At 43.3% G+C, this 21,260-nt stretch overlaps 1 protein-coding gene across 4 annotated transcripts in view; it reads right to left on the reverse strand.

The window, feature by feature from the left end:
- Positions 1 to 7,871: 7,871 nt before the first annotated feature.
- The window catches only part of TMEM255A (transmembrane protein 255A), a 280,465-nt gene continuing 267,076 nt past the window's right edge, over positions 7,872 to 21,260 (reverse strand). For all 4 annotated transcript variants that reach the window (XM_085608098.1, XM_085608097.1, XM_085608100.1 and 1 more), the window contains one exon: positions 7,872 to 8,763. In XM_085608098.1, the coding sequence (XP_085464224.1) occupies positions 8,602 to 8,763 (162 nt within the window). In that variant the 3' untranslated portion in view covers positions 7,872 to 8,601. The remainder of the gene's footprint in view (positions 8,764 to 21,260) is intronic.

The following is a 21,260-nucleotide window of genomic DNA, read 5'->3' on the forward strand; positions in this document are numbered from 1 at the left end:
ACTGCGAGGCCCAGGGTGCACACTGCTAATTTTCCTATAGCACACCTGGCTCCTCTTCCCGGCCCCGCCTCCACTGTCTACTCCACGCCTCGCGGCCCCCGCTTAGCGGGAGCCGCTCGTAGGCTTCATTGTCTTTTGCTGCCACAAGTGTTGGGACTTCACTAGGTTCGCTGCTATTTGCCCTGTGTGGACGCTTTGCTGTTTCTGGAGGGAAGCGCTGAGGAGGCTCAATACACGGGACTGCGAGGCCCAGGGTGCACACTGCTAATTTTCCTATAGCACACCTGGCTCCTCTTCAAGGCCCCGCCTCCACTGTCTACTCCACGCCTCGCGGCCCCCGCTTCGCGGGAGCCGCTCGTAGGCTTCATTGTCTTTTGCTGCCACAAGTGTTGGGACTTCACTAGGTTCGCTGCTATTTGCCCTGTGTGGACGCTATGCTGTTTCTGGAGGGAAGCGCTGAGGAGGCTCAATACACGGGACTGCGTGGCCCAGGGTGCACACTGCTAATTTTCCTATAGCACACCTGGCTCCTCTTCCCGGCTCCGCCTCCTCTACGTTCTTCCAACTATTAGTAGCGCACCAGCCCACACGCGCTAGCGGTACGCGCGCGGTACGCAGCTCGGGCGAAGACCGGGCAAGGAGCGGGCCGTTTGTAGCTGTTCGTGGCCGGGTGTGGACGGGACGGGCCACCCCTCTGAGACTTATTGTTCCTAGGTACATTCGCTTGCCTATCAGTTCGCTCATGTGGTATATTAGTTGGCTGTAAACTGCGCTTTGCAAATACACTGTTATTGAACTGTTTATTCTTTTACGACTGCAGATTATTGGATTAGTTGCACTTCCAGGGTTTATAGTCACTGTGTATATTGTCCCCCTGCCCTCATTCTTCCTGCTTTCGAAGATGACCTCTTTAAGATCTGGTAGAAAGATTGTGCAGGGTAACACGGGGGTTGTATTACAGGGACCCTTGACAATTTTATCACCAGAGCTGCTCGGGTCCTTGAACAAGAAATCAATTTAACTGAAAAACGACTGTCATTAGAAATATCTGCCAAGAGATCGTCACTTGGCAACATTATGACAGCCACCTCCCCTGAATGCAGGAATGTCTCTCCGGTTTCTGATATGTTGTACACTAATGCGCCTGGGATGTTGAATATATCCTTACACAGTCCACCGGATGATTTCCCTGGTACTGTTACTATTCCTGAAGGCAGTGGCCTATCTTTAATCCCCTGTGCTATTCCCCCATTGCCTTCCACCGTGCAGCCTCGGTCAGCCACCCCGACTTTGGCAAACATGTCCAAGCCTATTAACGGAAAAAGAAAGCGTGCGGGTGCGCCCTCTAGGGGTAAACGTACCAAAGTTTTTAAAAAGTCCCAATTTGCAAATGTTCGTCCTGACCCCTCTTCCCATATACCTTGTTGTACAACCCCTGTTGCCGGGAGCCCCATGTCCTCTTACTGCTCTGACACCTTGCCTAACACCAACCCTCAGCTTACCTGCTCTCCTGAATTTTTGGAACAATTGCTTAAGTCTTTTTTCCTTCCCCTTCATGAGAGAGTCAAGAAACTCTCCACCTCCATCGGAAAACTAGAGAGCATGGTGCTTATAAATACGTCTCTTTTGGAGAAATTCTCCACGCCCCTTGTGGACCCCAAGACATTATCAAACTCTGCCACTGCTGCTAAAACGGGGCCAGTCCCAAATGGCCACATTCCCTTGGATGAAGTCCCCTCCCTTCCACCCTCTCACAATGATCAAGCTGTGGTAGTCACTCATCCACCCACCAGTGCTGTTTCACCTACCCAATTAGCTAGAAACTACGATGTCAGAAATAGCAATGGTAACAATGTTTTTAGACAGCCTTCCTCCAAGGATGCAGATTTGTTTTTAAAACTTCCCTGTATTAACCTCCCGAGAGAATCCTTACCCTATACTGTCACACTGGTAGGCGTTCCAAGGCTCCCTCAGGAAAAGTCTGAGTCACATACCGAGTTGAAGAACAAAGTGATTCATTGGTTAAATAATAATAGGCCATTGCCATCAAGAACCAGCGCTGAAATCTTGACTGTACGTAGGGTGAGTTGGTTGGGTACCAGGGCAAAGAATGTGGAGGGTGATTGTGTAATTATTAATTTTCGAAATCCAATGGTGGTGAGCCATATTTGCTCCCTGCCTAACACCTTGAGTGCCTCTGGTATATCTACTGTGAACCTGTCCTACTTCTACCCTCGCGACCCCTGTGACACACCGGGTATATTGCCCACCGGTTGGGAAAGGGTTACTAGGGGTACTCGTTGCCCGCCCAGACTGGACTCTCACTTGCCATTGTTTAATCGCTTTGCACCCTTGAATTTTCTGGAGGGGGTTGATTGACTGCCAACATCTTTAACCTCTACGGGCTACGCGAACACGACCTCTGCGGGCCCTGCTTATTCCATCAGTGCGGGGCCGGGCAGTTGGGGTGGGTGTGGGGGGGCCCATTGGGGTTTGGGTGTCACTCATTTCACTCATTCCTCTCTTGCTTGTGTCTTTCCCAACGTGTCCCATAGAAACATCGATGTCCTTTCTCCAGTTTTGGATTGCCGGGATATTTCCCTGGCTACTAATTTTGTCAACCCCAATTCCCCCTCCCAGCGTCGGCGACCCGTACTACTATGCTGCTTTCAGATAGTCCACCATATTTACTAATTGCCTCCAGTTCACCTGACCACGTGTGTAGGGATGATGGTATTACTGAAATTCTTCCCGCTGCCCTGGGTCCATCATTAGTCCCCCAGTTGGCAGGTCTAACCAGCCCCCCCAATCTCACAATGGTTTCCTGGAATATCGCCGGTTTACGGAGTAAAATAGCAATGGAGGAATGGTCTACATGGGTAACCACCCACGACATTCTCGTTTTCCAGGAAACGTGGGCTGTGGACCCTATATATCTCCCTGGCTATGTTAACTTTTATAAAGCGGCTATTGGTGGGTCAAGAGGCCGCCCTTTGGGCGGTCTCTGCATCTGGGTAAGACAAAGTTTAATCTATAGAATTACTGAGCTATCAATTGATAACCCTGATATTCTGATTATTCAGTTACAACACAAAAACGAACCCGACACCCTGATCATTAATGTATACAACAGGGGCCTTCCAGGTGGGAAAGGCACTAATACCTTTCTCCAACTGGATGGTTTTTTGGAAACTGTCAACCCATGCATTAATGTGGTAATAGTGGGCGATTTAAACTGTTGCTTTGAGCCGCTGCTCTTTGCTTGGGACTCACTTACAACGGAAGTGGATAGAATCTTGAATATCCCTCCACTCGACCTCCCACCTATTAAGAAGTGGACCGAATCCGCCATCCAGTGGATGTCCCTGTGTATGGAGCGTGGATACAGGGCAGCTAATGGTCGGACTCCGTCGGATAAGACTGGTAAGGTCACTTTTTCCGATGGTCGACGTTGCAGCAGAATCGACTACGCCTTGATTAAAGTTGAGTTCTGGAACCTACTAAGCGACATGGCGATCCTGGATCGCCCTGAGAGTGACCACAATCCCCTTGCCCTGAACTTTTCACTGTGTTCAGCCCCCACTAACATACCTACTGAGATTGTTACTGCTACTGCCCTTTTAACCAACAATCAACGGAGAGTGCGTTGGGACAAGGTTGCCCTAGATAGTGTAGTACTCTCCGAGATCAGTTCTAAAGTTTCTCGAGCGGTGGCTGACCTCCAATCTCTCCTGAGTCACGAGGAAGTCGTAGCCGAGTCCACTTCTATCCACGAGAAATTATTTTCTGACCTTAAGTCCCTATTCTCCAAGCCTTGTAAGGCCAGGAAATCTATTAGTCATAAGTCTAATTCTTGGTATAACAAGGCTTGTCGTGAGTCTTATAGCAAACTGAAATCTGCCATTAAATCTAAAAACCAGGCAAATATTAGTTTTGCTAGGAAGCATTACAGTTCGGCCAAAGCTTTGGCCAAAAAAGACTGGGACAACGATCACTGGAATGATCTTTTGGCTGCCAGCAAACAAGGGAATTTGACTCTGTTCTGGCAAATTGTGAAATGGGGCAATTCTCCGTGCTCACAGACCCCCTCTAACCATGTACTCCCTGACATCTGGGTGTCACATTTCGAACGTCAGTTCTCAGATCCGAATCTGAAAGAAGTGATCGTTTCTCCAATCTTCCAGGCAACGCTTCCTCCCTCGAATTTTAAATTTGACTGTAAAGAGGTTGAGTTGGCTTTATCCAGGGTTCCCAGCAGTAAAGCTCCAGGTATTGATTGTGTCCCTGCGGACCTTTTCAAATTTGATCTTGGAAATTGGGTGCCTTACATCGCACTCATGGCAACCGCTATAGCTAAGGGGGCTGCCATTCCTGAATCCTGGAGGGGCGCTGAAATCTTGCCCATCTTTAAGAAGGGTGATCGCTCCTGCCCAGGGAACTACCGCCCGATTAGCTTAATCGACTCGGTCCAAAAAATTACAGCAAGGATGATCCTGGCTAGAATCATGACATGGATAGAGCAGGAGAATACCATCTCGCCCCTGCAGGCCGGGTTCAGACCCTGCACTAGTACCATCGACCAGGCGTTCAAATTCCAACTGATCGTCTGGAAAACGGTTTACCTTTGCGGCGGGACTTTGTACGCCGCTTTTGTTGACCTTCGGTTAGCTTTTGACTTAGTCAATAGGACTAAACTCTGGGCGGTTTTAACAGAGCTAGGGATGCCTGCCGACCTCCTACATTTAGTTATCAGGTTGCATGACAACAACTTCGCCCAAGTACGTTGGGGGAATCAAGGACAGGTTACCGACAGGTTTAAAGTTAACAGGGGTGTCAGGCAAGGATGCGTCCTGGCGCCGACACTGTTTCTGTTATTCATTAACAGTGTTGTTAAGTACTTTTTATCTACGCCTACGGACGCCCCCATGCTGGGAGGAAAAAAAATTCCACTCCTCATGTTTGCCGACGACACCCTTCTTCTATCGCAGACTTTGTCCGGCTTACAGGTAGCCTTGAATGTTTTCACTAACTTCTGCTCTGACTTTGATCTGTCAGTCAATGTTTCGAAAACCAAATATATGGTTTTTAACAAAGGGAAATGCGCAACTGGTAATGTGACCATGAATAAGTACACCCTTGAACATGCCCATGTCATGACTTATTTAGGGGTTGTCTTCGAAAACAAACTGAATTGGAAGCCACAAATAGATGTTTTATCCCTTAAATTTGCCCAACTATCGGGGTGTTTGGTAAAAGAACAAAAACAATCCCAGATGAAAACAATAGGTCCCGCCATTAAAATTTACAATGCCAAGATTAATTCAGCCATCCTTTATGGCGCTGAACTTTGGGGTTTTTCTGATCTTTCCCCATTGGTCAAGGCCCAATATACATTTTTTAGGCTTCTTACGGGTCTCTCTTGTTCTACCCCAGTGAAACCGTTATTGCTTGACCTTGGCTGTCATTCTTTCGATGACATCGCCAGGTTTAAACCATTGGCTTTTTGGAGGAGACTATGGACGGTCCCGGAACTAGGGCCATACGCTAAGGCTTTCCTGGACGTCCGTGCCATCTTGGGCGCTGGCAATATCCAGTGGTTTAAACAAGTTAGTTCACTATTGGATTCTATGGGCCTGAGTACCCTTTGGACCGATCCAGTTTCTAACACTTTCCCCCCCAAAAAAGTTTTAAAAGCCTTTATTGGTCAATGGTCAATCAAAAACAACTATCCTTAGCCCCAGTGGAGTCTCTGTCGGGTAGGTTTCTTGTGGAGAAAAATGTCCCTCTTTTAGAAGCCTACTGGGACACCATTACCAGACCCATCGATAGGAAACTCTATCATCAAATGAGGGTTGGCAGCCTACCTACTAAATCATTTACAAAAAAATGGAAGGGTGCTACCCCCGATTCTTGTCGTTGGTGCTTAGATTGTCCAGAAACAGTGGGCCACATATTTTTTGTTTGTCCGGCTTATGCCGCCCCCCGGTCCAAATGGCTTAAACCCTTATGTTGCACTTTGGGAACCAGACAAGGGCTTGAGGCACTAAATATCCTAAGATTTGACACCAGTGAATGTATTGTAGTGGCAGTGGCCAAATTTTTAGGTTGGGCCTGGATTATTAGAAATAGGAGGTATTAGTTTTTAGTACTGTGTTTATCTGATCTGTGTTATTAGACATTTTTATATTTTTAATTCTGTATGAAATGTTCATTTTGTAACTGTCTTTTTATGATGAAAATGATCGATAATAAAGACTAATGAAATGAAATGAAATGATAAAAATAATGTTGGTAAAGATATTACATGCTTGGATTCTTCTTACATGATATTCCAACCTTAAAAGACACCCAAGATCTGTATGATTACCTCTTTAGAGGTGCTAAACATTCTGATGGTCTAGTTAAAGAGGTTTTATGAGTTCCCCAGAATAGAGAGATGTTTAAGCCCCAGGGAGATCCATTGCCCCAGATCCCGAGAGTGGTGGCCAATGGAACACTTGGCTTTATACATCCATTCCAAATTATGGAGCCCTTTAGTGGCAGAAGAAAGGAATATTTTGAGATTAGAGTGCTCCTGGCCTGCTGTTCAGGTTAACATATGTAATATCACTCTTCATGTGGGCATCTCACAACTAATTATATTGGCAATATTTAACCCTCAACTCATACTTGTTGTGCAGCTTGATGTGTTGTCATATAAAATACAAACTATGTAATCCTCCTGATTTAGATCTGAAAATGGCCAAACGTGCTTAAATTGGGGAAAGACCCCAAAGAAGGACTTAAGTCTGTTAAACATTGTCTGGATAAATTGTTGAATATCAATGGCCAAATGATATGTATTCTTTACATGACGGAGCGGCAATATCTGAATGGGTCAATATTGATATCAATTGCATTAGAGAGTGGATTCAACGCATTGCATGCTCGATTGGACATGCCAGTTCAGCAATTGCTGCACAGAGAAGAAAATCAATACTCATGAGAATTGATCCAAAATTATTTGACATGGCTGTATTTGAAGATGCACCCAAAGCACAGGGGCGTTTATTCAGCAAATGTTCCTTAAGTATTCAGGGAAATATGCTGCAACTTTCTCCAATTCAGACAAAGTTCAATCCACTATGAGAAGAGTGTTTTTTCACGAGGTGTTTTTTCGAGGACTGGGGTAGGATGAGGTTGTGGTCACTTTCTCAATCATGGTCAATACAGACCTCAAAACATCTACCAAAATAAATAGTATTTCAACAAAGGAAAAAAATGCAAGGGGCCTTTTAAGCTGCCACCAGGTTCTACACTCAACAAGGAAGAGGAGGACGAGGACAAAACCAAGACAATGTTTTAGGGGAGTAATGTAATGTAATGTGAATTAGTTTTATATAGCTTGCAAATACTTTTAGCGCTGGTGGTTAAACATCACATAAGAAGCAGTATGGCGGGAGCTGGGCTACTGCACTTAACTGAAGGATTCAGTAAAGAACCAGGTCTTCAATTGCTTCCTGAATTGTGATAAGCTGGGTTGGCAGCGTAGGGTTTGTGGTAGTGAATTCCAGAGTTTCCCTGCACAAAAGGAACCATAAAGAGGCTTGGTTCCAAGGGTTATAAAATGTTAATATTTGAGATGTTCTGTTGCTATGGTATTGTGCTGCTTGTGGGGAACTGTATTAAAGGAGATGGCACATAATCCGGGCCTCCTTGTCTCTCCTAATATCTCAATGGAGAAATTGCATTTTTTCCTCAAAGTCAAAAGACATTGCTGACATACAGGGCCCATGCAAATAACCTGCAAGTTATCCAGGAATACATCTGAATGGAGTTTCCTGGGACTAGGAGTCATTTACACTAATCAATGAAAAACAGAAATTCTAACATAGGTATTTACAGTATCATCAACTGTATGCTTTGTTTTAATGAGACAGTTCATCTTCGCAATAAATTCTGAAAGGCGCAGTCATAATGACACATGATTTAACAGACAACTAACTTGACACAGACACATAACTTACATTTGGTGTACAAAAAAATCTTTCGGCAGTAGATGTGAGAAAGCTGTGTACTCACCCCAGAATACCATAATAGCATTTGATTACAACACACCTGTGATTTGGAAGATAGTTGATCAAAAATTTGTAAAAAAACAATTTTTTGTATTAAGGCCAACAGTACTTTCTTTGATATCACTGTACACAGAATATCGAAAATTACTGGAGTGTTACGAAGTCCACCGTACTTGTCCCTCTAAGTATCCCGTGGTGAATGGAAGAGCGAGTATCTGCTCCGCGGGGATTCAGATACCAACAGCACTGACTATATTATGGCGCATGCTATAACAGTTCGGCATCGTTTGTTAGCGTTACATATCCCAATCTTTCCTGATTATGCGCGGTGGAGTGACTGACTCACAAATGAAGCAGCAAAACAATGAGCTCACATGTTCTCTCTTGCTTCTGTTCTCTCTGTCCCCCACCTCTGCCTCCAAAAGCAAAACAAACCCTGCTCTATAATGAACACCTATTCAAAATGTCCTCACAAGGTGGGCTTATTTTGCTACTCCTTCAATTTCACAGTAAATAGCAAACTGTAGACCAGGATGGGTTTAATTTATGGTGTGTATGGTGGAGGCTTCTCGTCTGGAGGGAAATGTGGAGGAGAGTAGCGAGGCGGGGCGCTGGATGACCACATGAAGCTTGACGCTGGCTGTGATGGCACCTGCGGATCATCTGAGAGGCCAGAAGGAGTTGAGACTGGGTAAACACTGGAATGCTGCAATACAAGCACACATAGACAACTGTAAGATGTGTCACAGTTCAGTTTGCAGCTCAAAAAGAAGACCATATTATATCCTGCCAAACAATTATAAACTCATTCTTGTAGCTTTTGCCACTTTGCAGATTTGGTGCTTAATAACAATTTTACTTTTATAGTGACTCATACCATCGGATCTCTCTCTTTATCAATGTGTGTGTCAGCAGCAATGGTGTGTTGAAAGAGCTGTGGGCTCCTGGTTCCATACACAAGAGTGTACGCCATTCTTGGAGAGCCCATTTTCCCTATGCGGTGCGCATCTTTGCCAGTTCTCTTCCTAAATAAACAGTGGCAAAGCTAACTGTTGGGACATCTGCTTATTCAAAAGATACTTACATGTGTTCCTAATCACACCAGAGAGGGCAAGTGCATAACCAGCAGCAGAGGAAGCTTACCAACAGACACAAAACATGGACACGACAACACACAGTGGATGAATGCACAGACACAGAGAATAGCACAGCACAGGTAACAGCAGCCATGCAGAATATATGCTATATCATAACAAATAAGGCGTGAGAGGCATGAATATGTTTTTCTCAACATTTAGCAACAAGCCTAGACACAGAGGGGCTTATTTACAAAGCCATTGCGCCGCCAGTGCGTCACTTTTGTTGACACACAGGTGGTGCAGTGTGCCTGCCCATATTTACAAGGCCACATACAGCCATCTGTGTGGCTTTTTATGGCCTTGTAACTATGGCCCCCTTTCACCCATTTCCCTATGGGAAAGGGGCGTTCCATAGGTGTTGCTGTGGGTGTTCCCATGCAACTTCCATGGAACCTGATGCTTTCCTAGTCAGTGCTAAAATTGCAATGAGATGGCTTGAGAGGGTCCAGCGAGGCTCGTACTTTAGGGAGGTAACTTACTCAATGCTGAGACACAGCTAGTGTGGCTTAGAGAATTCAAATGGAACAGTGTGCCTGACATAAGTAAGAAAAGAGCACGATCACTCACAGATGAGGGCACCGCGTGGCAGAATGGCTGGGGAAGGGACACCAACTGACTGATGGCTTATCAAGCTTTTAAAGCGCTTGGCCCAAAGTGTTCTTGCTCAATGTGAAAATGAGACAATACATGCCTGTTCAGGAGTTATTTTGATTCTAACACAAAACTACAATTAGAAGCAATTTTCCTAATTTTGTAATCCAAGTCTGGATAAAACACTAAACATGTTCACATCTATATCAAGCAATAGCTGAAATATTAGTTTAGTAATTCCTCCTGTTTATGCAATTAGAATAAACCTAAATGTTTTTATATTTGGATATGCCTATTTCATTTGGAGGAGTAATCCAGCCTGGATTCAACATCAATCTGCAAACTAAAATGTTACTACATCTAGTTTGAATCAATACGTTGAGTGGTTTAATGCACTCTTTCACCCAAACATGGGTGACAAATGTGAGTCATCCAGTTTCCACATACCCACTTCTCACACCATACCTTTAAGGAAATTCATTTTGCACTTGTAGTACTAATGTGCCCCCACTTCAAAATGTAAAACAGAGCCAACCAGTGAATTCTTTACATCTGACAGCTCAAGGGTTGGCAGAAGGGTGTAGATTATAAGTAATAGTCTCATTAAAGGTAGTTTTATGTTACTGCTGCATCCTGTTTTTCTCTTTCACAAGCTATGGGTAGCTTTCACATCATGAAGCATTGGGGGAGGAGGCGAAGGAAGGAACATCAATATATGTTAAGCAAGCAGACTGTAAAGAGCCTCCTTGCCAAATTACATTGCTTCAGAAGCAAGCAGGTAGAATGCTTGCTAAAAGCATGTAGCCAAAAGGAATATTTCCTGTTTTCTGGGCTATGCCCACGTTTCAACTTCCAGCTGGCAGAGTTGCGATGAGTGTCACATTGATTTTAAATGTAGAAGAGGGCCATGACTTTCGGCCTGACCAATCCAAGAAAGGCCTTTGATGCAAGAAACACTCCTATCAGCTCCAGCACAATTATGCAGAGGAATGAGTGTGAAAGCTGCAAATTGATCTGGTCTCAACCATATGCACTTTGTTAAGATGAAAAAGTGTTTTGATTGTGAAGTTGACATAACTGTCACTTTAGTAAATAAACTTGGTACCTTTAAGTCTCAGAATATCCCCATCATCTTTGTAGACCCCTCATTTTCAATCTCCACATACCCTTGGGGGCGCCACTGACCAGCACCAACACCAGAATTCACCAATATGCCATATCCAGGAGCCAAGGTTCCTCTGTCCTTGGTCCCTGCAGATTCCAGTGGTTCTCCGAGTCTCTCCCTTGTGCAGGGGTTCTTCAGTGAGGGTGAAAGATTCCAGATAGTGGGGTTCTCTCCCCCATTCAAAGCGGTACAGCATCATTCCATTCTTGTCTCTCCTGCACAGCATTTTGACACTTTTCAAAGTGTCAACTTTAAGTGATTAATGGTCACAGCTTTCTGAGAGCTTAAGCACACTGCTACATGCCAATGGCAAACTGTTTCCTTCGCACCAACACTTCAGAGGGGGCCTCCTGGAGAGACCTGACTGTCCCTATTATTTCTCTTGGAAGGGCATACCCAGGCTTGTCAGGCAGTGTGAATGAAACTAACCTATTCAGATTCCTTCGCCTCCTCTACCAGGAACAAGCTTAATCTCCTCAAGTTGGGGTTACTGGGTATGGAAGACTTTGATCTACCTGCTGGCCAGCAGAATCATGAACTTGAACCAGCCAAAGCCCACATCTAATTAAGGGCTGACTCAGAACCAAATTACGCTAAAGAGTGCAAATATGGTAAAATCAATATTATATCCGCACTCAAGACCTTTTTTTACATATAGAAATAGACATTCGATTTTTCTTTAGGTTATGCAAATGCAAAGCTGTTACGTTTGTGCAGCTTCTTCCGACAGGATGAATGCAGTAAAGCACTACAGACTCACAATGAAGCACTAAGGGCTCATACTGTCAAGAAGAAATTGTATTTTTTTTTTAAATTCCTAACTAAACTATGAGACGTGTATAGGCCGTAAACAATATATCAAAAGTCCTATCTGCAATAGACTACCTGCGCGCAGATACTGGACTGACTTAGGGCCATGTTATTAAGGACGGCGTTAAAATGACCGCCGCTTTAGCGGCAGGAAACTGCCGCTAAAGCGGCAATAATGGGCTTGATAATATGCCCTGGAGAATCCCAATAGAAGCCCATGTACACACCAGAACATGGGCTTCTATTGAAATTCACAAGGGCATATTAGCAAGCCCATTATCGCCGCTTTAGCCGCAGTTTCCTGCCGCTAAAGCGGCGATAATTTTAACGCCTGTTCTTGATAATATGCCCCTTAGACATTAGCCCCACTTGCTCAGCTGGCACTTGGGTGCACACATGATCATGTGTAACCAGCTCAGAGTCTCTTAGTCCAGCTCTGCAGCCAACCATTCTACCTGAGCTTACAATGAATGAGACTGAGCTAGCAGGAGTCATAGGTGAGATCAAAGAACAAAGGTGCCCCACAAGCAAAAAATCTAAGGGGGGATTACAGTGGCCTAGCAAGGGGGAGGGGGGCGGTGGGGGCGGACTGCCCCAGGCAGCACGAGTTTTGGGGGCAGCGGCCAGCGCCCCCTGCTCTTACTGCATGAATCATCAGCAACCCGCACTCTTCGAGGGACCGCCACAGGCGGCCTAAGGCCTAGCAATGCCATGGGGGATTAAATTGTTCAGAAAGGCCATTCAGAAAGGCCAGTAAAATGCGTGGTTGATTACTGACACCTTCAGGCATTTGTTCACGCATTATAAATTGCCAAATCAATCAATTAATCAATCAATCAATCAATCAATCAATCAATCACAAATTCATAGACAAGAAGAGAGTGCTTTGACATTAAGGCTTAGTCCTCCAATTCTAATACAATCAAACATTTGCTCACATTCTTCTTTATCTAACATCAAATAGTGCCAACAAATCTATTGTCAGATTTCTGAAAGACCTTTGGTCCTATTTACAAAGCCATTTCTACCTACAGCTTACAAAGATGGCTTGATTTACAAGTGCAAAATGTTCATAAAAGATGGGCATGCATTTGTATACTAAATCACGATAAGTACTCCCGCAATGGACCAGTCAGCAGTAGAAACTCTGCTACTAGCTCAGGTGTTGGTATGCCCTGTTTGAAGTAAATAACACCACCTAGGCGTGGGGAAGGAGGCAAGTCCTTTTGTTAATATTTTCCCTCACACACCCTAGTGGTGTCATGCTTCATCATTGGGACACCCTGACGTCTAAAGGTCAGGGTGGGCTCGACCAATATTTCAGGGAGCTCTTGGTGAGATGATTTTTGGCCAGGGGGTATAAAGATTAAAAATCGGCGTCAAACCCCAGTTTCCCTTTATTCTTGGGTTTAGCACTGATGTTAAAAGATAAAGTAAAAGGGATGCTAGGGGTATTATGGTCCTAGGACCCTATTGCCAACATGTTTCTGTCCTTAATGTCCCATACAGGGTGCACGGACATTCATCAGGGCTTGTGCCCCCTGTGGGTACGGAAAGAAGAAACGGAAGTTCCCTATACTATTATGCAGTAAGGGCAGATAGCTGCTCCTTATTAAAATGTCATTCCGTATTTGAAATCACTCCATCTGTGAAGAACAAAAAATGACAAACAAAATGTATAGCGCGTCAGCTCTTTTTGGCAAGGAGACATATCAACATAGGCAATGTGTACGTCTCGGTTCATTCCACATCATCATTCGTGAAATCCAAAAGAAAATAGAATGTGCGCGTGATTAAGGCATAACCACTCATTATGTGTTACACACAGCATTTTGGTGTGTATCTAGTTTTTTGTGTGGCGGAATTTTCCGCATTCTATTTGCACTCATAATTGTGGTGTCAGATTCTTAAGGTGGCGGTTCTGTACCGCATCCTATTTTCACACATCCATTTGAGTGTGTCTACAAAATCACATTTTTCTTTAAGTCAAACTTCCAATATGCAAACACGAGTTTAAAACAAACCACTCCTTACTCGTACACACGTCATGAATATAAATTCACTCTAGTTTGTAAATTCACTCTAGTTGTATAGTTATGCTTACCCCAATTTAGGAGAGGATAAACGTCTAGTGGGACCGCTACATGTGGGGCAGCCCTGTAGTCACACACTATGTATTCGTATAAAACAATTTGTAACATTCAGATTGGTAGGTTCATGGTCAAATACCAGAGGTGTAGGAAATTTCGCCGAACAATGAGGAGGGAATCCAGCCCCATACACAATGGCCGAAATATGTAATGGAAACAAAGAGGAAAGCAGAAATGAGGTGCGGAGGTCACGCATTCGTTCGCAAACATGCTACATCACAGCTCGCTCTCCCGTATTCACCCACTACACATTTCAGAGTTACTCACGACACCAAGGGTCCTGCCACGTATGAGCACCTATTCAGTATGGGTTCCCACCGCTCGGAATCCTTGCCGTAACTGTAGCCATGACTTTTAAGCTTGCCTTGATTGATGGTTCCGTTGTTTTCCGGAGACTCGTGACCACTCCCTACGCGGAAGTAAACCCTGCGCATGCGCCGTTATGAGCAACATGGGATTTGTAGTTTAGATACTGACTGGGGGTAGTTTTGAAATGTAGGCTCGTTATTTCGAGTATTACTTATTCTGATCAGCGTTAAAGGTTTTTTTGGGGGACGATACTCCATCCTAGATGTGAATGGTTCGTTTTTCGGTGATTACTGACAATATCACTAAGAACTACTGCAAGCTCTCGTTCGTAGAAGCGGAGAAGGAGTGTAGGAATCTGCTTGGGTGTCTGGAGAGTGGATCTCCTGAGTACAGTGCAATAACTCAATCCCATTAGATGGCAAAGTGACCATGTTCCCAGGGGTGCATATACACAATTATATATATATATATATATATATATATATATATATATATATATATATATATATATATATATTACCTACTGGCGGTCGCCAGTAGGTAGTTATAGTTAGGACCCCTTTTCCATAGGAAAACCTCAACATTCTATTTTGAATAACTTTGGCGCCGGTCGATGAATCCTCGTGAATTTCTCAAAATAGGTGGGGCGCTACGCTCCGCTCCTACCCTGAAAGTCTCGGGGGGATTCGTCAAGCGGGGGCTGAGATAAAAGGGGGGTCCCAAAACGCGTTTTTCCCATGCATTTTTCCATAGGACCTTTAGAACGAGCTACAGCCCGAACGGCTGAACAGAATTACTAGAAATTTGGCAGAGAGGTAGTCCCTAGGTCAAGGAAGTGCCTTTTGTAGGTTTGGTGTAAATCTGTTCAGTAGATTCTGAGAAAATAGCCTTTAAATCAATATATATATCTGAGCCCGCTTACGGTACGCTTATCGTACGCTTACTGTAAGCGTACGGTGGCGTGCGCGAGCGCGATTCTGATTGGCTCTTAGATCTTAGTAAACATTCGAATCGGCCGAAACCAGGAAGTGGCGTCCGCCATTTTGTCTCTCGCACTGAGTGTTGTTTATCAAACATGATGGCAAAAAACATGTTACGGGGCTGTTTTGACAACTCCCTCCCACATAGTCATGTTGAGGGAGTCCCCAAACATCCCCCAAGTGCAAAAAGGGTATTATTTTTTTTTCGGCAATTTCGCCGAGTACGCTTACCGTACGCTTACCGTAAGCGTACGGTAAAAAAATAAAAATAAAAAAAACACTATCCACACTTACCCCACCCCCTGTGTTTTTGGTGGCCGTAGGCCACCAAATGTACAGGGCTTATTGTAAGGGAAAAAAACACTATCCACACTTACCCCACCCCCTGTGCTTTTGGTGGCCGTAGGCCACCTAATGTACAGGGATTATTAATCGGTAAAAAAAACTAAATTTTGGCAACATGAAATTATAAAATCGAAATAAAAAAAACACTATCCACATTGACCCCACCCCCTGTGCTTTTGGTGGCCGTAGGCCACCTAATGTACAGGGCTTATTAATAGGTAAAAAAAACTAAATTTTGGCAACATGAAATTATAAAATCGAAATAAAAAAAACACTATCCACATTGACCCCACCCCCTGTGCTTTTGGTGGCCAAAGGCCACCAAATGTACAGGGCTTATTAAAGTTGATAAAAACCGTGCACGGAACGAACTGCGTTAAGTGGGCGCGCACGCCTCGAATGGCGTAAAGTAACTTAGCATTTAAAAACCCGTACAAATTCACTGAAAAAACCATAGGTTTCACACACGTTATAGTTAGGAATTAGCATTTAAAAAACCTTGCAAATTCACTGAAAAAACCATAGGTTTCACACATGTTATAGTTAGCGGAAATTTTACTGATAAAAAACCTGTGAAATTGCCCCGTTATAGTTAGTGCTGGCAACTATAACTCACGCGACCGCAATCTTCTGCTGATGACATATGTGTCTTTATGAAAAAAAAATATTTGTAATATATGTATAGCTAAAAATGTATGGAAGAAGACATGGGCAAATAAGTGTCTAAATACAGTATTAGCATCAGCAGAGGATTGCGGTCGCGTGAGTTATAGTTGCCAGCACTAACTATAACGGGGCAATTTCACAGGTTTTTTATCAGTAAAATTTCCGCTAACTATAACATGTGTGAAACCTATGGTTTTTTCAGTGAATATATATATACATACATCTACGCACGGATGTATGAATAATGCATACTTTCCAAGAACGCTAAGTATAAACAGGGGCTCAATCTATATAGAGTTCCTAAGAGTGCCAGTAGCAGATTACGAAGCCTGAATCAACTGCATAGCATCATGTAAGGTTGTTATCATTAGGACCCAAATATGGACATAGTGGTGGGGACGTTTTTATCATAGCTTATAGAGCAGTCTGGACTAACGATTTTTTTTCAGTTGGTTCCAAGGAATATGATCGTTAAGACCAATTATGTGGGTTTTTAATCTGTGGACCCATCTTTGTTCTCGTTGTAAGAGGGCCTTAGACATATTCCCATCCCCTTTGACTTTCTCAATTACTGACCACCAGAGATCACTATCTGAATGTTTCTTCTCTACGTAATGTGCCGTGAGTCTGGTTGCTGTTATGGATCTTCTGATGGTACTTCTATGTTCATTAATACGAACTTTTATTTTTCTCCCTGTCATACCTATGTATAAAAGTTGGCATGGACATTTAATGACATAGATTACTCTTTCCGAGTTACAATTGGTATGAGATCTCTGTTCCCATTTATACTGCATACCCAAATCGATCTCTTTTGTGTGTTCCGTGAATGCACATGCCACACATGACCCACATGGATAGTGGCCCACAACGGATGGTTGATTCCATAAAGTACTTTGGTGGGTGGTTTTTACTTTTTATAAATCCGTATGGATCAATATATCCCTCAGGCTTTTATTCCTTCTGAAAGAAAACATAGGGTTTTCAAATTTCAATTTACTTGAAGTTAGTATTGGCCATTTCTTGTTGATAATTTTCTTGACCTCGTTGGATGATGCATTGAAGGTAGTTACGCATATGAGGGTGTTGGGCTCATCCCTTTTATGAGTCTCCAGTAGGACTTCCCGCGGAGTATTCCGGGATCGTTTTTGTGCCTTTTCAATGATTCTTTTTGGATATGCTCTTTCTGCTAGTTTTTTAGTCAGGACTTGAGCCTCCAGTTTGTATTCTGTCAAGTCACTTGGAATAAAAGCCTGAGGGATATATTGATCCATACGGATTTACAAAAAGTAAAAACCACCCACTAAAGTACTTTATGGAATCAACCATCCGTTGTGGGCCACCATCCATGTGGGTCATGTGTGGCATGTACATTCACGGAACACACAAAAGAGATCGATTTGGGTATGCAGTACAAATGGGAACAGAGATCTCATACCAATTGTAACTCGGAAAGAGTAATCTATGTCATTAAATGTTCATGCCAACTTTTATACATAGGTATGACAGGGAGAAAAATAAAAGTTTGTATTAATGAACATAGAAGTACCATCAGAAGATCCATAACAGCAACCAGACTCACGGCACATTACGTAGAGAAGAAACACTCAAATAGTGATCTCTGGTGGTCAGTAATTGAGAAAGTCAAAGGGGATGGGAATATGTCTAAGGCCCTCTTACAACGAGAACAAAGATGGTCCACAGATTAAAAACCCACATAATTGGTCTTAACGATCATATTCCTTGGAACCAACTGAATAAAAATCGTTAGTCCAGACTGCTCTATAAGCTATGATAAAAACGTCCCCACCACTATGTCCATATTTGGGTCCTAATGATAACAACCTTACATGATGCCATGCAGTTGATTCAGGCTGCGTAATCTGCTTCTGGCACTCTTAGGAACTCTATATAGATTGAGCCCCTGTTTATACTTAGCGTTTTTGGAAAGTATGCATTATTCATACATCCGTGCGTAGATGTATATATATATATATATATATATATATATATATATATATATATATATATATATATATATATATAATTGTGTATATGCACCCCTGGGAACATGGTCACTTTGCCATCTAATGGGATTGAGTTATTGCACTGTACTCAGGAGATCCACTCTCCAGACACCCAAGCAGATTCCTACACTCCTTCTCCGCTTCTACGAACGAGAGCTTGCAGTAGTTCTTAGTGATATTGTCAGTAATCACCGAAAAACAAACCATTCACATCTAGGATGGAGTATCGTCCCCCAAAAAACCTCTAACGCTGATCAGAATAAGTAATACTCGAAATAAAGAGCCTACATTTCAAAACTACCCCCGGTCAGTATCTAAACTACAAATCCCATGTTGCTCATAACGGCGCATGCGCAGGGTTTACTTCCGCGTAGGGAGTGGTCACGAGTCTCCGGAAAACAACGGAACCATCAATCAAGGCAAGCTTAAAAGTCATGGCTACAGTTACGGCAAGGATTCTGAGCGGTGGGAACCCATACCGAATAGGTGCTCATACGGGGCAGGACCCTTGGTGTCGTGAGTAACTCTGAAATGTGTAGTGGGTGAATACGGGAGAGCGAGCTGTGATGTAGCATGTTTGCGAACGAATGCGTGACCTCCGCACCTCATTTTTGTTTTCCTCTTTGTTTCCCTTACATATTTCGGCCATTGTGTGTGGGGCTGGATTCCCTCCTCATTGTTCGGCGAAATTTCCTACACCTCCGGTATTTGACCGTGAACCTACCAATCTGAATGTTACGAATTGTTTTATACGAATACATAGTGTGTGACTACAGGGCTACCCCACATGTAGCGGTCCCACTAGACGTTTATCCTCTCCTAAATTGGGGTAAGCATTACTATACAACTAGAGTGAATTTACAAACTAGAGTGAATTTATATTCATGACGTGTGTACGAGTAAGGAGTGGTTTGTTTTAAACTCGTGTTTGCATATTGGAAGTTTGACTTTAAAAAAATGTGATTTTGTAGACACACTCAAATGGATGTGTGAAAATAGGATGCGGTACAGAATCGCCACCTTAAGAATCTGACACCACAATTATGAGTGCAAATAGAATGCGGAAAATTCCGCCACACAAAAAAACTAGATACACACCAAAATGCTGTGTGTCACACATAATGAGTGGTTATGCCTTAATCACGCGCACATTCTATTTTCTTTTGGATTTCACGTATGATGATGTGGAATGAACCGAGACGTACACATTGCCTATGTTGATATGTCTCCTTGCCAAAAAGAACTGACGCGCTATACATGTTGTTTGTCATTTTTTGTTTTTCACAGATGGAGTGATTTCAAATACGGAATGACATTTTAATAAGGAGCAGCTATCTGCCCTTACTGCATAATAGTATAAGGAGTTTCCGTTTCTTCTTTCCCTACCCACAGGGGGCACAAGCCCTGATGAATGTCCGTGCACCCTTTATGGGGCATTAAGGACAGAAACATGTTGGCAATAGGGTCCTAGGACCATAATACCCCTAGCATCCCTTTTACTTTATCTTTTAACATCAGTGCCAAACCGAAGAATAAAGGGAAACTGGGGTTTGACGCCGATTTTTAATCTTTATACCCCCTGGCCAAAAATCATCTCACCAAGAGCTCCCTGAAATATTGGTCGAGCCCACCCTGACTTTTAGACGTCAGGGTGTCCCAATGATGAAGCATGACACCACTAGGGTGTGTGAGGGAAAATATTAACAAAAGGACTTGCCTCCTTCCCCACGCCTAGGTTGTGTTATTTACTTCAAACAGGGCATACCAACACCTGAGCTAGTAGCAGAGTTTCTACTGCTGACTGGTCCATTGCGGGAGTACATATAGTGATTTAGTGTTTATCCACGGGAGGGTGTACTCCCTCATAGTGTTCCTCTCTGCCCCCAACCTAACTAGGGATCCATCCTAATATAGGTTTGTGTATCATGCATTTGTATATCCATTCACTCAATTTGCAATAACCACTTATGACAATGAAATATTGTGCACAATTAAATGTTAGTGGCCCGAATTGCGGCCTTCAGGGTGTAAAAGCCATTTGTACTCTTGGAAACCTTTACCTACTTCGTAAATCAGCTCTGTGGGTGCAGATTTCAGAACTGTTTGTGAATGTTGCCCATTACCTTTACTTATACAGTTATGTAGCGTCAGGGAAATGCATGTCATAAATAAAATATTAAACTGTTTATTAAAAGAGTTCTGGGTGATACGCAAAACTTTGTTAACTTTTTTTTCAGGATTTTACTTTCGAGGACAGAACATCAAGTGAGAAACTGGCTTAACGCTCTTTTTGATTGTCTATTTGGATAGAAAATCACACTCTTTACATATTTAAATAATAAAAAAAAGATGCTTTTTATGTTGCACTTTCATCTCAGGTGGCTGAAATCTCCTAGTCCCACATTGCAGTAACATCTCATCCTAGAGCTGAGGAAGACCCAGGCTTTTGTCCCTGTTAACAGAGGCGTTAAGACTTTTGCTCAAACAATTGTTAGACTGATTGGATTAGCCATTGCCTAATTGGCCTCTTCCTATCGACTCAATTGGTGACTTAGGTACTCTACAAATTTAAGGCCTGATTACGAGTTTGGTGGACCGCGTTACTCTGTCACAAACGTGATGGATATCCCGCCCGCCAAATTACAATTTCATTATATCCTATGGAACTTGTGATTTGGCGAATGGAATTGTAATTTGGCGGACGGGATATCTGTCACGTTTGTGACGGAGTATCCCATCCTCCAAACTCGTAATCAGGTCCTCATTTACCATAACATAACGAAATGTTTGAATTGTACGTTTTATGGTGAGCACTTGTTGTCTGTCAAGATTGATAATGATTTTATCGACCTTGAAAGTAGGTAAATCGGATTGTGTATTCCTGGGTCTTTGGGTTTTCTACGCTGAAGGTGCTAGTTGAAGTCCAAGTTCAGTTATCCAGTGCTCTTTGTGATTTACATTCACATCACTGTGTCCAAAAAAACTGAGCAAACAAGATAAATTCACCTGAGGCTTTCCAAA

The sequence above is a fragment of the Triturus cristatus genome, chromosome 5_2, assembly GCF_964204655.1.
Source record: "Triturus cristatus chromosome 5_2, aTriCri1.1, whole genome shotgun sequence".
In the NCBI taxonomy this organism is placed as follows: domain Eukaryota; kingdom Metazoa; phylum Chordata; class Amphibia; order Caudata; family Salamandridae; genus Triturus; species Triturus cristatus.